General features: G+C 39.6%; 1 protein-coding gene across 1 annotated transcript in view; it reads left to right on the top strand.

The window, feature by feature from the left end:
- The window catches only part of LOC137618146 (N-acetylneuraminate 9-O-acetyltransferase), a 196,936-nt gene that overhangs the window by 113,881 nt on the left and 66,560 nt on the right, over nucleotides 1–16,495 (top strand). The window contains exons 7-9 of the mRNA XM_068348176.1: nucleotides 1,974–2,093; nucleotides 2,336–2,451; nucleotides 4,278–4,496. Of these exons, the coding sequence (XP_068204277.1) occupies nucleotides 1,974–2,093; nucleotides 2,336–2,451; nucleotides 4,278–4,496 (455 nt within the window). The remainder of the gene's footprint in view (nucleotides 1–1,973; nucleotides 2,094–2,335; nucleotides 2,452–4,277; nucleotides 4,497–16,495) is intronic.

The raw sequence follows: 16,495 nt of genomic DNA, 5'->3' as shown, positions 1-16,495 counted from the left end.
ACATTTCCTTATCTCCAGAACTTCCCTCATACGGAGTTACAAACTTACCTGTCGTCAGTCTGAAGTGAGACCTCCTGCTTGGAATGAGGTTTGGGTTCTTCAGTCTCTAAAAAGGCCTCCCTATGAACCATTACGCCAGGCAACAGATAGCCACCTTACATGTAAGACGGTGTTCCTATTCACCTTGGTTTCAGCTAAATGAGTCAACGAACTTCAAGGTCTTGTATGACATCGCCCATTCAAGGGGACGGGGAGAGGTAAGCTCAAGCTTCATCCCGGAGTTTGTTGCCAAGATTCACAATCCTGGGATATTGGATTTCAGGTTTGATTCCTTCCGGATAACGAGTCTCCACTCTGTAACCATCGATCCAGATCCTCTGTTACTAGCCCAGTGAGGATTTTGAGGCTCTACCTCCAGAGAACAGCAGCAGCTCGTCCCCGTGTTACCTTCGTTCTTCGTCAGCACTGGGATAAATAAGAGGATCATGAAAAACATCATTTCAGCATGGATTCGCAGGATCATTGACTATGCCCTTAATCCAGATCCTCCCCCAACACGTCGACCAAGAGCGCACGATGTCAGGGGCATAACTATGTCCCTGGCCTTCAAAAGAAACTACTCTGTGACGCAGGTTCCGCAAGCTGGCGTGTGGAAACGTCAGACGTCTTTCACCACTCATTACCTGCAAGACGTGACCAACAGGAAACTCAATACATTTTCTGTCGGTCCTATAGTGGCTGCACAACAACTTGTTTAGTAACTCAATCTCCTTATTGGACAAGTAGCAGAAGGTTGAGGGCCTTGGTTACCCAGTTTTAGCTTAAGTGAATGAAAAGGAATGACTGGCTCTTTCCTTTCTTCACCCTCCCTCTCTTGGGGAAATCAGCATTCTGGGTCCTCAGCATAAGCTGGCTTCAACCACTGCGGGTAAAGTATTGCTGCCTTGTGTAACCTAGTATTTTATCAATACTTTTACTTCCCCATACCCTGGCGAAGTGGTTTCGGGAAAGTCTTGGTCACGTCAGTTAATTCCTACAGACTCAGAATAACTTATACCTTGACAGTCACATAGCTAGTAACTCAACACACAACTTGTGTAGGTTAAGACCATGCTTAGGAAGGTTTAGCGAGGTAGTAGGGTTTCCTTATTTGTGGATTAACATACATAAGACGGAAGCCCTGGATAAAGCCAAAAAGCCGGATTGGCAGGGACATCCACCCTCCTAATGAGTGAGTCACCCCTAAATATAGCATACGTTTGTATTCCAGTTACGGAACAAATGACAAATTTGGAAATAATTTGTATTTTTTCTGATGTTACAAAACTCTAGCTATTTATACAAACCTACCTGCCAACCCTATCCCCCTTGAAGTCCTACCTCAGAGGAAAATGAAATAGAGTCACAGGTGTGTGAGTGATGGTAATGTGGGTGGTAGCTAACTACCCCTCGCTTACGAGCGGGATGGGTAGTTAACCCTCGCTAAAATTCAATAGCTCGTCCTTCCAGCTTCGCTGGAAGTAATATCCCTCTAAATAGCTAAAGGTTTGTATTGTTAGGAAAACACAAATTATTTCCAAATTTGTCATATTAGGTTGTTGTGTAAATTTTGGCATTGTAGACTTCAGACTAAGCATGAAAAAGTAATGATAATACAGGAATAGCCACAAATATTTATCCAATGAAGAGGTAGAAGAGAGACAATAGCCAATGAGAATATATTAAAGGAATTGTCAGATATAGGAACAAAAAGAATATTTTATTTACTGGTCTTTGTGGTTATTATTTTGTTTAATGTTTAAATGCAGTGTTAGAGGTGAAAATATGATGATGCATGTCATTCCAAAAATTAACTTTCAATCTTGGCCAGCTCTGAAAGAAATTATAATCTTGTTCTGGTGACTGTTTAAACTCCTTGTTAACAAATGATCCTTTCAGATATATACAGTACATCAGCCTTTTAATTTCTGTAGGTACTATATGGAACAAATGTTCAGCTGTGGTCAAGTTCACGCCTTGTAGCGCAAGGGAGTATTGCTGGCTTCACTGATGGCATCCATGCTGGAGATGTTGCTGTAAAATATGATACCCAAGTAAGACCCAAATTTATGATTCACTAGAAAAAAAAGGACAATAATAGAAGTTTGAGTTTCTGTTTATTGCAACACTTAGGAATGTGATCTAGGATTTTTCTGATTAACAATTGATTATTTTGTTTGTTAAATAAAGTGACAGGTGCAGTATATTAAATGTTTCACATTTGTTTATTCTTGTCTTATTTTAAACCTATTTAGCAAATATTAATAAATGAGTCATAATTTTTATGAATTTTCAGATACTTCTCAATTTGTATTGTAATGATCATCTGAACTTCAATGATGGAACTTGTTGCAACTCTAGAGAGGCTGTCACGATGACACAAATTGCAACTTTTGCTGCCCTTTGCTCCTGGTGAGTATGCATTAAGAGTCAAAATTTTCTATTTTCTTTATTAGATTGTATATACCAGAAAACTTTTTATAATGCTTTCTACTCTCCCAAGTAGGACTGTAGTTAAGCATTTAGTGTTTGCTAGTGTTTTTCTTGAACGTGGCTGGTTAGACTAATAAGGAAGGGAAAGCCTCCCTCTGTTAATTGTGCAAGTTCCCAAGATTTTGTTTGGTCCCCATATACAATAATTTGCTGTTTTATATCACAGTAAAGTTCTATTTATCCTGTGTGTTGCTATCTGAAAGTCTGAAGCAACCAAACTCATGGTATATGAAAATTTGATGATATATTGTTTATTATCAAATTATTTGATTGGCCTACGCTAGTAAAAGAAAAATAAGAAATTATTGTGTTATGCTAACTTTAAAGCCATAACAAGAAAAATGTCATCATCATCTCCTACGCCTATTGACGCTAAGGGCCTTGATTGAATTTTGCCAGTCGTCTCTATCCTGAGCTTTTAAATCAATACTTCTCCATTCATCATCTCCTACTTCATGCCTCATAGTCCTCAGCCATGTAGGCCAGGGTCTTCCAACTTTTCTAGTACCTTGTTGAGCCCAGTTAAACATTTGGAACTAATCTCTCTTGGGGAGTGTGAAGAATATGCCCAAACCATCTCTATCTACCTCTTACCATAATCTTAACTGAATTTGGTTTTTAGCTGATAGGGAAGATGGGTGAAAGATGAATGAGGGCAGTTAGCTAGCTAACCATGGTAAGGAATAGTTTGGAACTACTATTCTCCTTCTTAGAGAGGATATGTATTCATCAGTACATAAATTAATTCTTTACTTAAAAGAGTATATTTGAACATAAGTTTATATACAAAGTCCAGGGACATTCCAAGGTTCAGTGTTCTACTTTTCTTTGTTGTTTTCAGGGGTGGGGTCACGTTGCTCCTTTTTTGTTGTTGTTGTGAAGTTACATGAGAGGTAATAGAAAATATATAGTTTTAATTACTGTATATTCTTTCTATTTACCTCTATTCTAAGGGAATTTTGATATTTGAATTGTTTTAGAAAAGTATTCTTAATAATGTATTTGTAAACAGATATTTTGGTAGGTTTGTAACTTACATGGAATTAGTGTAAGTTCCTGCCTACCTCCCCACTCTTAGTGCTATTATTTTCTTCACAATTGATTATATTAAAAAATTATGAGAATAAAAGCTGCTTGATGTTGGGAGATGATGATGATGTTCACATTACCACTCTTTTTACCAATATATCCTCCAAACTGGAATAAATGTCATGCTGGTAATTTTTATTCTTTTTCTTTTATTTTAATCTAAACTTTTGAATAAAGAATGAACAGCACATGAACTTGCGGTAATTAGTGAAATTATTTATCTTAGTTTAAAAATGAGGTGTTTCATATAGAAATTCTGCCTTATTTCTATATCTCTACTTTTGTAGATAGTGTATATGAATAAAACCTCCTTAGATAGTACTAGTAAAGCCATAACCAAATCTTAGTTTTATATTTTTTTCCACATGGTCATTCTATTCAGTTGAAGCTTACCAAGCAATTTATTTCCATTTTTTTTCCATAAATAAATTATTATAGGTATGTACGGTACACAATAGAAATGTATACAACTTAGCCCTTTATAGTATTTTTAATTCATATCCTGAAAGTAGATTTGTTTATGAAAGTAGCTGAGTCAGTAATGTTAGATTCTATGGATAAAGTATATTATACTTTTTTAGTATTATTCAAGTATTTTAAAAGATGTAAAACTACTTTTAGGAAGATTATTTTGTGATATTTAGTTATTTTTACAGCCCAATCATCATGATAGCAGTGTCAGTTAGACAATGGTTTTGTGCCTCACACCATGTAGAAGGCATTATTTCTTCTGAAAGTAATGGTGAAGCTGGTCAGCCACTCATTGGTGTAACTAGTGGAGCATCCAAGAAGAATAAGCAGCCTTCATCTCAAGATTTCCTCATGGCACTGGGGAAGTTAGGACTTATAATGGGATACTTCTTCTTATGTGACAGGTAAGAAATTACAAATTGTTAGGTAACAGATAGTTGTTTCTTCACTGACTTATTATTTTACTTGATAAGTCCTTTTTGTATGCCACAATTTTTGTCAAATAAAATGACATAATAAGCAACAAATTTGTCTGAAACATTTATTTTGTTTAAAAAAGTTGTATTTTCTTGGAACAAATACTTATATTTGTCTTTGACCAATAAGAATTGTTGTTTTTCTATATGATGATTACCTGGTAGGTGAATACAATATTCAGTCATAGGTTTTACATTCCCTATTGGTTTTACTTTAAAGTTATAAAAGTTGATAATTTGCAGTGCTGCATGGTAAATTCTCCTTATCCGCTGTCATTACATTTTGAGCCCCCTGTGGTTGCAGAATTATGTGGATGTATGGTTATTTAAACTCTAAAGATGTTTTTATCCACATTTGTGAATATTCACTGTAGAAATGAAAATGTATTTTAAATGTAAAGTACATTAAAGCAGTGAATGTACTGTACTGCACTGTAGCCAAGCTATGATCCTAATTGGAAAAGCACCATGCTACAAGCCCAATGGCTCCAACAGGGAAAATAACTCGGTGTGGAAAGGAATTTAGGACATGAATAAACTGTACTGTGTATGAGAATAAATGAAAAGATGATATAAAATATCTTAAGGTCAGTAATGTCAAAATAGATCTGTCATCTAAGGGTGCAGAATGCCCAGGAATCTGCCATAAAGCCTCCAACCCATGGGCATCTCCTCTCCACCTCCACATGATCTATAAGGGTGACAGCACATGTCCTCCCTGCGGGGACTAACGGCGACTTAACTTTCAAAAATATTTACGAAAAATTAATCTCATTTAGGGGTATTATACAGTCCCTGTAACAAAAGAGGATGTAGAAAGGCCAGCAATCATCACCCTCATCAATATATACACACTTAATTACAGCTGTATCAGTCTTTGAAAATCAGGTGCTATATTTCAGCGCTGTGTGGACAACATCTCAGAGAGTCCCTGCTATGTCCTGTACGTCAAATTATAGAAAATAAATATATGTAGTTAGTAAGGGGTAAGTTTCCTCAATGCAGAAATTTTACCAAGGTATATATAACGGATTTAGAGCGAATTTTTGGGTGAGATAGCCATGTCGTCCTGATGGAAGTTTCTTTTATGTAGCTTCCTAGGGTATATTTGACTACAGTGATATTCCCAGAGAATTTAACTTAAGGCCTCCAGAATTCTAACTCTTGTCGCGAATATCCTTAAAGTTTCCTTGGATATCGCATAATATCAGGGGACGTATTCTTGACCCGCCACATAGCAATCTTCACCCCGCATAGCGTTTACACTTCGAGGAGGAAAAGTGGCAAAATAAAAGAGGAGCCGTTATGAAATTCTCCTTCCTCCGTTACTGTTTGAGTACTCAGATGGCGCCATAATCGTCAGCCATCTTCATTCCTTGTAGTTTTAAGCTGGTGCTTATAGATGCAGTAATATTGGGAGGGATCCTGCCAAGGCCTTTCATAGAAAGGAGGGCGGGTCCATCAGAACGACATGGCTATCTCACCCAAAAATAGATTTTTCGTTTCACTCAAAATCTGTTTTTTGGGCTCAGGCCATGTTGTCCTGATGGAAGTTTACCAGAGCATTATTGTATCCGTGGATTTCCCAGTTGTGCCTTAGACTTCAAGACAATATTTCCTTGGTCCTTTAGACCTAAGAGACCTATGACATTACCGTTATATGTCATTTCTTCTAATCATATACTATGTTAGTGCTTCCTGCCCCCTACAGGGAAGAGTCAAACTAAACTCGAGAAAAAGTCTCGAAGTTGCATATTTCATATAACCCACCTATCATTCAAAAAAGGACATGCAGGTCTCACTGTATGTCATTAGCCAAAGTTTGTATCTAGTATTGAAACAAGTTACTTCTAGCTAGAAAGGTTTGTATACACGTAGGAACAAAGTTACTACCTTTGCTCGATAAAATTATGTAGAATAAAAGGGTTGAAATGAATGCTCACACATAACTTTATTAAAATGTTTACGGCGAAATAAGACGCACAAAACAATTAATCATTTATTGTCAAGCAATAAATAAAATTCAGCATACATTTATAATAACGTAAAAAATGCAAGTGAAAATAAAATTCAATAACATAGACAAGACAAAATAAATCAGAAATGCTTTTTTTACCTGAAAACAAAAACTTTGCCACATCACATGAAAATATTTGTAAATTTTAATGTCTTTCTGAGAAATCTGTCTATTTACACTTGTGTAAAAAACACATGGCACTTAGTGTTCCGTCTATGTTTCATCTTCTTTGTTTACTGGAACAGTCCATAATGTCACCGTGATGACATTCCACTTACCATGTTGCACTATAAAGTGCCAACATGTACACCCTTTAGAATTACAGTTCCACATAATTCACTGTTCCTCGCAGCACTAAGCGACAGGTTTTAGCACACTACCTGCCGCTACCACGAAACGTTTTAGTTCTTGCACTTGCTTCGCATAGTGTTTAAAAAACACCCTGGAATTACTTCCATCCAGTAAACGAGCGAAGGCTCTCAAAATCCATAAGCTGGAAGAAATTTAACGAAGAAGCAATCTTCCTAGGATCATGACCTGCGAGTGTATTGTCAGGATCCGCTCTGCGAATAAAGTAGGTGATCTTCGCCCTTAGTTGTTTCAGGGATAAGTTTGAGCCCGATGTTTCTCCTTTAAAGAGCTGTCCTCCCCTGAAGTCTGGAGTTCTAGGAGGATAGACCTTTAGACTCTCCACTGGACACAGCGAGACATCTTCCCCCAGAGGGCAGATTCTCCAGGTACCCCACCTCTTAGTGGGTAGCTAATTTTTGGCGAGAAACGTTGAGTCGGGAGAGATTTAGCTCTCCTGTTTCAGCAAACTGGATATGGCCTTCCTTCCTAGACAAGGCCACTATCTCACTAACTCTAGCTCCTGAGGCTAGAGCAAACAAGAATATAACTTTTTGAGTGAAATCTTTCAAAGAGCAAGCATCAATGTTCAAACTTGAAGTGAAATGTACAGTGAACCCTCGCTACTTCGCGGTTCGACCATCGCGGATTCACCACTTCGCGGATTTTTTCCATAACCCATATATATACAGTAATATATATATATATATATATATATATATATATATATATATATATATATATATATATATATATATATATATGTATGCATGTATTTATGTATATATGTATGTATGTATATGTGTATACATATAAATATATATATATATATATATATATATATATATAGGAAGATGTGATGTAGTTCTAAGGGAAAAGTATGGGAAATATGTCTGGGTAATAAGCAAAGCTCTACCTCCAGTTTGTTTCTTCATTATGATCAGAGATAAATGTAAATAAAACATTGGTTGCCATTTTTTATTGTGCTTTTTAGCGTGTTTAGGAAACCATTGATATAAAATCGCCTTTAATATTTGTGCCTGTTTTAGTTTAGGGTACTGTAGTACATGCATTAAGTGTTCTGTACATTAAAGGGTAGTTTGTTAACAGTACTACGTACAAGGGAAGGTTTTAAAAATCTGAATATACATGTTGAATAAATAGGTAAATATGGTGTCACTACTTCGCGGATTTTCACCTATCGCGGCCGCGTCTGGAACCTATCTACCGCGATAAACGAGGGTTCACTGTAGTACCTTATCCAAAGACCATGAGAAAGGCCTTGGAGGTGCTGCAGGCCTGAGTCTGGCACAGGCCTTAGGGATTTTTTTAAAAATTTTGTTAGACAAGTCTACCTGGAAAGCATAAAGCAAAGGTCTAGTCACGGCAGAATTACACGTAGTTATCGTGTTGGCTGCTAAACCTTGTTCATGAACGTGAATAAAGAAAGACAAACAGAAATCCATCGAGATTTCCTTTGGATTCTTTGCCTTGACAAAGGCCACCCATTTCTTCCAAGATGACTCGTATTGCCTTTAGGTAGATTTTTATTTATATTCCTCTAAGAAGTCTATACTTTTCTTCGAGATCCCGAACCTTTTCTTTACTGCTAGGGAGAGAAAATCATGAGATGAAGGTCTCGGGTTTTCTGTAATGAAGCGAAGACAGTCGACTTCTGAACTTGTTGAGACAGAACTGGGTCCGGCAGAGGGATCAGCCTCGGCTGTAATTCCAAAATCAAGGGGAACCAGTTGCTCGTCGGCCACTTGGGAGCCACTAGGGCTGCTGTTCCCTGAAAAGATCTTGGCTTGTTGAGGACCTTCATCAGCAGGTTGGGTGGAGGGAACAGGTAAATCCTGGTCCATTTGTTCCAGTCTAGGGACATGGCGTCCACTGCTTCCGCTAGAGGGTCCTCAAACGGGGCCACGTATCGAGGAAGTTTCTTGTTGTCGCTCGTTGCAAAGAAGTCGATCTGCAGTTCCGGGACTTGAAGCTAGATAAAGGAGAATGATTTTGCATCTAGGGACCATTCTGACTCTATCGGAGCTATCCTGGATAGAGCGTCCGCTGTCACATTGCGGAACCCCTGAAGGTGAACTGCTGACAAGTGCCATCTCTTCTTTACCGCTAACCGGAAGATGGCCAACATCACTTGGTTGAGTTGAGGCGATCTCGAGCCTTGACGATTCAGACATCTCATTACCACCTTGCTGTCCAGAATCAGTCTTATGTGGACCGAAGGATGAGGGGATAATTTCTTCAGTGTGAGGAAGACTGCCATGGCCTCCAAAATGTTGATATGAAAGATCCTGAATAGAGGGGACCAAGTTCCTTGAGCTCTGCGTTGATGGGATTGACCCCCCCCCATCCTTCCAATGATGCGTCCGTGTGGATGACGACTGAGGGTGGAGGCGGTTGTAGAGGTATTGACCTCTTGAACTTTCTGACCTCCGACCATGGCTTGAGAAGTGATCGTAGCCGAATCGGTAGTGGTCTTCTTAGATCTCTTCGAGTGTTTGATTTGTGTCTTCTCCAGACTCCTGATGCATCTTTTAGCTGTGCTTTTAGCACTGGGTCTGTCACTGATGCAAACTGGAGGGAGCCCAGCACTCTCTCCTGTTGGCGTCTTGAAATCCTGTTGGATTTTAGAAGTCTCCTGACAGATCCCGCTATCTCTCTCCTCTTCTTTAATGGAGTGGAAAGACGATGAGACTATAGGTCCCAATGTATGCCTAGCCATTGGAATTTCTGAGCTGGAGATAGTCGAGACTTTTGGGTGTTGATCTTGAATCCTAGATGTTCCAGGAACTGGATCACTTTCTTGGATGCTTGCAAGCATTTCGCTTCGGATGCCGCACACACCAGCCAATTGTCCAGGTATGATACCACCTGGACACCCTGTAGGCGTAGTTGTTGAACGACTGCTTCTGCAAGCTTCGTGAAGATCCTTGGGGCTATGTTTAGTCCGAAGGGCATGGCTCTGAAAGTGTACTTAATTTTTTGTAGCCTGAATCATAGGTAGGAGGAGAGTCGGCGATTCATCGAACGTGCCAATAGGCATCTGCCATGTCTATGGAGACTGTGTATGCCCTTTTTGGGCACAGGGTCCTATGTGTTGAAGGGTCAGCATCTTGAACTTGTCGTTCTCGATAAACTTGTTGAGTGGCAACAAATCCAGAATGACTCTGAGTTTGTCTGAGTCCTTCTTGGGAACACAAAACAGCCTTCCTTGGAATTTGATGGACTTTGCCCTCTTTATCACCCGTTTGCTCAAGAGCTCTCAGGTATATTCTTCCAGAACGGGGTAGGAGTGTTGGAAGAACTGAGGAAATGTTGGTGGAGCTGTCTTCCAGCTCCAACCTAGTCCGTTCTTGATTATGCTGTGGGCCCAGGGATCGAAGGTCCAACAATCCCGGAAGAGTCGGAGTCCTTCCTCCTACCGGAAGCATCTCATTGCCTCTGGTTTCCAGAGGGCTTGCTTCCTCAACCGCTTGCTCCCCTATCCCCTCCTTCTCTCGAGGGATGTTGAGAGGAATCTCTACCTGACCCCCTACCTTTAGGGTGAAAGGTGGTGGTCTGCCTCTGATAGGCGGGAGTTAAGGCTGGGGTACCAACTGGTAGGTGGGTTGGGGCTGTGCCACCATCTGTTGCGCCGCGGTCACGGTAAGTTGTTGTTGTCTAGCAGGGCGAGTTGACACTCTTGGCCTTTTGTCTTCCTCTTTGGTTGGGGACCCTCATTTGGAGAAGACTTCGTCTTAGCCGACATGCCCCACTTCTGGAGAAGATTTCTATTCTCTGTGGCGGCCTTGTCGACTATCTCCTTGACCAAATCGTTTGGAAATAGATCTTTCCCCCAGATATTGGAAGATATCAACTTCCTGGCCTTGTGTTTAACCGCAGCCAAAGCAAACACGAACTCTCTACAAGCCCTTCTTGCCCTAACGAAGCTGTGGAAATCTTTCGTTAGGGTTGCCAAATGTGCCTTGGCCCTGACCTTGAACATGTCTGGGGCTCTTTGTTCACTAGCCATTGCCTCCATGGACACTTGAAGGGACAGAGAGGCAGCAAGCCTCTCCTTTGTATCTTTTTTCCTGCATAGGAGAAACTCAGACAACTTGGGGAGGTTTCATTGAACTGACGTTCAGCGATATCAGCCTTCAACTTCCCGTCTGAGAAGTTAAGTTGAATATCCTTCCAGTCTTTGTCATCCGATGGCAAGGCTAGGGAAAGGGGCTTACGCTCTTCCAGTGTAAGGCAAGGTTTCCCCACTTCCACTGCCTTAACCACCGCCCTGAATGATTTTTCCGCAAAGGGGAAAACCATAGTTGTTGGAGCAAGAAAAGAGGGATGCTTCTTGCTCAGGGTCGGCACCTTGGAATTGGTGAAGCCCTTGTCCTTCAAGCTGCTTGCTAGCAAAGCCTGAGCCTTCGAATGGTCAAGCACTATAACCACCTTAGGCTCTGTCTCCTCCTTGGATACCGGTTCCGTCCTTAGACGAACGAAGCAGTCTGGATAGAACTCAAAGCTGGGCCAGAACTCGATGTCCTCAATAGGGACAGCTCCCAGCTTCTCTGAAATAAAGATCTTACCATTAGTTATCGGCATGTACTCGTCATGCCTCCATGGGTTAACCTCGGAACACGAAGGAAGATCCTTAACGTTGAGTCTCCGTTGAGACCCATGAGACGCTGTAATCCGAAGAATCTCCTTCCTGAATTTATTCAAACCATCAATACAGTTAATATTACAAAAGAACCAATGTGTTATAACCTGTGATATTTTTTGTTTAGTACATTTAAAACCATCTCTCTCTCTCTCTCTCTCTCTCTCTCTCTCTCTCTCTCTCTCTCTCTCTCTCTCTCTCTCTCTCTCTGTCACATCGAACGTAATAGAGGTAACCTAATTGTTCGATGACTTTAAAAATAGGCCTAGTACTTTCTTCTTTTACCATTTTTCATATGGTTCCATAATTGAGGTGGGTACAAGTTGACTTATAACTGAAGTTAGGAAAAGTATTTTGGATATGGAGAGGACAATTATCTTTCGTAACAGTTTAGAATTATCGTAAATTATCATTCTGTCATTAACGGCAGTTTGCTATTGTGGATTAAACGCATAAGGAAAAAAAAGGTTTCCAGCTTTGCTACGAATTTAGGAATTTATATGGATACGGTAAGTAAAATATTTTTAATAACAATGTTTACTAAATGTTTGTAATATCATTAGTTATCACTTTGATCATGTGTGTTTAATGTGTTCTTTTGTTTATTATGATTGAAGATGGAGCGTTTCAGGCGGCGCCATAAAGAAAAACATTATATAAATGGCATTAATTTCATTTATTTGGAAGTTCTTAGAAAAATTAAGTAGAGCATTGGTAATAACAAAATCAACATATAATCAATATTTGGTAAGATTGCTGTCGATGCAAAAACTAACCTATACACAGATGTGTAAATGCGTCTGTTTCTTCGTTATGATCAGAGATAAACGTAAACAAAACATTGGTTGTCGTTTTCTATTGTGCTTTTTGGCGTGTTTAGGAAACGCATGATATAAAATCGCCTTTATTTTGATAATTTTGGATTTTCAATCATACAACAAAAGCTAGTCTATAGAGTGATGGTTTTGCTATTCACCAGTTGTCTTAAACAATAGATATGACAAACATTAAAATTTGTCTGTATTTTGGGTGGTGTTATAACGGGAAATATACAGTGTTTACACCCATCCTGGTTATAATTTTAACCATTTTTCAAGTTATTAGAACTTTAAAGTATATTAAATGTTTGATTTATTTACAAGAACAATTTGATATTATAAAGAAATACAGTACAGTACAAAGAAAGTAATGGAAATTGGTAGTAAACACGTTTGAATAGGCAAGTTGCTGGTTGCCATGGCTAAAATGGAATTATTTCTGTTAGTTGTTTCGAAATCTGCGATTTTCCATTTATACGAGGTCATTCATCGACCAAATTCTCGCATAATTCGGGACCCTACTGTGTGTGTATATATATATATATATATATATATATATATATATTATATATATATATATATATATATATATATATACAGTGATGCCTCAGGATACGAAATTAATCCGTTCAGGATGCGGTTTCGTATCCTGATATTTTCGTATCCTGAGTCGCGTTTTACATGTAAATAGCCTAATCCGTTCCAAGCCTTATAAAAAGTAACCTTTTCTTTCATAAACACGCTAAACTGTAGTAATAAACATGCAATGCAGCCATTTCTATCATTCAATAATTAACACAACCGTTAAAAACAGCCTAATCCATTCCAGAAACCACTATGAGATTATTCAATAATGTAGTTATAGCCAAGTTATCCCCCCCAAGCCCAAAGAAAACGGTCCGTTTTCTTTACTACTGTATAAAAGTTACGGTACTGTATGTACGTAAAGCATTTAGATCAGTGAAGGTGTATTGTTACCTGTACGTACACCTAAATTAATGATTGATACCTGTACACTCTGAAAAAAAGGTTACAGTTAATTAGTGTAACAAAAAAGTTGAAACTTACCTTTTGATTGAGACGATGTCCGATAGCGAAGTCGCGGCAGAGGAGGATGGCATAAGGCAGAAAACGTAACAAGTGACAGACTACGTACAGTAATTTACACACTTAACACATTAACACTTAAACTTTACGAAATAAAAAAATGGCAGAAATAATTAACACTTAACATTACGTTTGGAAAACTATAAAATGAAAGAAAAAATTACTTTAACACTTAACGGTAACATAAAACTTAGAATTGAATTTTTTTTTTTTTTTTGCTTTTTTTTAACTTTACGTTTTTCTTATTTTCTAAATCTCTTCTACTTCTTCATCACTTTCTTTTTTCTGTTTCTTTTCTTTACTTTCACCTTCTACTTCTTCATCACTTTCTTTTTTCTGTTTCTTTTCTTTACTTTCACCTTCGTCTTGGCCTACTAATACCGCTGGCCTCTTTAATAAGAAACTATCCATTGAAGCTTGTTTCTGCCTACTTTTCAACACATTTCTAAAATGCGTTAGGCAAACGTCATTGCAGTATTCAAGCGCACGGTTGGTATAAACTTTTTCTGGATGTTCCTTTTCGACGTAGTCTGCCATTTTATGGAAACATGCAAGAATTTCCTTGATGTCTGCCGTTTTCAAAGGTGCAACATCCTCCTCATCACCGCTAGAGAACTGCTCTTGAACATCACTCACTTGCATCGTCTCCAACTCCTTCAAGTCGTCCGTCGTCAACTCCTCGTGGTGCTCCTCGATAAGTTCATCGATATCTTCCGCGCTAACTTCCAGCCCCATGGACGTACCAAGATGTACGATGTCAGCCACCTCAGACTGCTGAATTGGTTCAGGATCGTCAACGATCTCGGCTTCTCCTCCAGGCTTCCCGAACCCCTCGAAGTCTCGTGCAGAGACAGCATCAGGCCACAGCTTCCTCCAAGATGAGTTTAGGGTACGCCTCGAAACTTCCTGCCAAGCGAGATCGATGAGTTTGAGGCATATCACGATGTTGAAGTGATCTTTCCAAAATTCACGCAGAGTGAGGTTTGTACTCTCTGTGACTTGGAAACATCTCTTGAAGAGATGCTTCGTGTACAATTTTTTAAAATTAGAAATAACTTGCTGGTCCATGGGCTGGAGGAGAGGGGTGGTGTTAAGCGGTAGATACAGGACCTTTATGAAGGAATACTCGGCCAGAAGATATTCCTCGAGGCCAGGAGGGTGAGCTGGAGCATTGTCCAACACCAGCAGACATTTCATAGGGAGGCGCTTTTCTTCCAAATATTTTCGGACAGTCGGACCGAAGCAGGCATTCACCCAATCATTGAACAGTTGCCTCGTTACCCAGGCTTTTGCATTCACCTTCCACATCACGGGAAGGTTCTCCTTAATGACTTTGTGGGCTTTGAAAGCTCGGGGATTTTCTGAATGGTACACCAGCAGGGGCTTTATCTTGCAGTCCCCACTGGCGTTTGCACAAAAAGCAAGGGTAAGCCTGTCCTTCATAGGCTTATGTTCGGGTAGCCTCTTCTCCTCCGCCGTGATGAACGTCCGACGAGGCATTTTCTTCCAGAAAAGCCCAGTTTCGTCGCAATTGAAAACTTGCTGCGAACTGTAGCCTTCCTGCAGAGTCAACTCGTCGAACGTTTTAACAAAGGCTTCGGCGGCCTTCGTGTCCGAGCTGGCTGCCTCCCCATGCCGTACCACTGAATGGATGCCAGTCATTTTCTTGAACTTCTCGAACCACCCACGAGAAGCCTTGAATTCTGGGGGTTCCTGCTGGGATGTTCCTTCTCCTGCTCCTTCTTCGGCCTGAGCACGCACGAGATCACCGAAAATGGCGGAGGCCTTCTGGCAAATTGTAGTCTCAGTGATGGTGTCTCCTGAGATCTCTTTGTCCTTGATCCACACAAGAAGCAGCCTCTCCATCTCGTCATGCACGTGCGTTCTCTTGTTGGAGAAAATAGTGACGCCCTTAGAAGGTGTTGCTGCTTTGATGGCCGCCTTCTGCTTCAGGATGGTGCCTATCGTAGACGGATTCCGGCCATACTCCTTGGCGATCGCACTTAAACGCATGCCAGACTCGTACTTTTTAACGATTTAAAGTTTCGTCTCCATCGAGAGCATCGTCGTCGTCTTCTTTCCTTCGGCAACTTTCTTGGGACCCATGGCTACAGTAATACGTAATATAATACACTACGTAACGTTATATACAGTCTATGTATAGTAAACACTAATACAGTACAGTGCACAGTAACGAATGTTTATTAACGATAACACGTGGCGTACGAATGTACTGTATATTAACACTAAGTCAAACAAGCGAAAGCACACAACACAATGTCTGTTAACGATACCGCGGTCGGAACGAAAAGAGAGAGAGAGAGATGAACGCCCGTGCGTAGGCAAGCTGGGATAGTTGCCGACCAATAGGAAAGCAGGATCTTATGGCGTCAGCTAGCGTCTGAGTAGGGAGATAACCAATGGGTGAGCGGGAGGCTGTAAGTGAGTCTACCCAAGTTCAAAGTCAGGCGGCGCGCGCTTTTTAAAATTACTCTCGGCGAAGAGTTGGGATCTCGTAAGGTTTTCGTATCCTGAAATTTTATCCGTATCCTGGGGCATAAAAATCTTCGAATCATTTTTCGCATCCTGAATTTTTCGTAAGCAGAAACTTTCGTATCCAGAGGTATCACTGTATATATATATATATATATATATATTTATATATAATATATATATATACAAGATCATTATATACTGTAAACTGTACAGAACAAAATAAATAGAAAAATATGTTCACATGCCCCTTTTTAATTCACTTTATCATTTATATAAATAGCTAAAGTTAATTTTTTGTCATCATTGATATTTGTGAGCTTGAACTTTTTATTGATGATGATACTGTAGGTGATATACTATATGAGGATGAATTTTTCTGTAGAGATTACTGAAATACTGTTGATCCATATGAAGATAATATGTTATTTAGTAACCTTGAACCTTAATCTTTAACACCCCCACAAAAATATACTCTACT

The sequence above is a fragment of the Palaemon carinicauda genome, chromosome 24 (assembly GCF_036898095.1).
Source record: "Palaemon carinicauda isolate YSFRI2023 chromosome 24, ASM3689809v2, whole genome shotgun sequence".
Lineage (NCBI taxonomy): Eukaryota > Metazoa > Arthropoda > Malacostraca > Decapoda > Palaemonidae > Palaemon > Palaemon carinicauda.
This window is presented reverse-complemented; position numbering and strand designations above follow the sequence as displayed.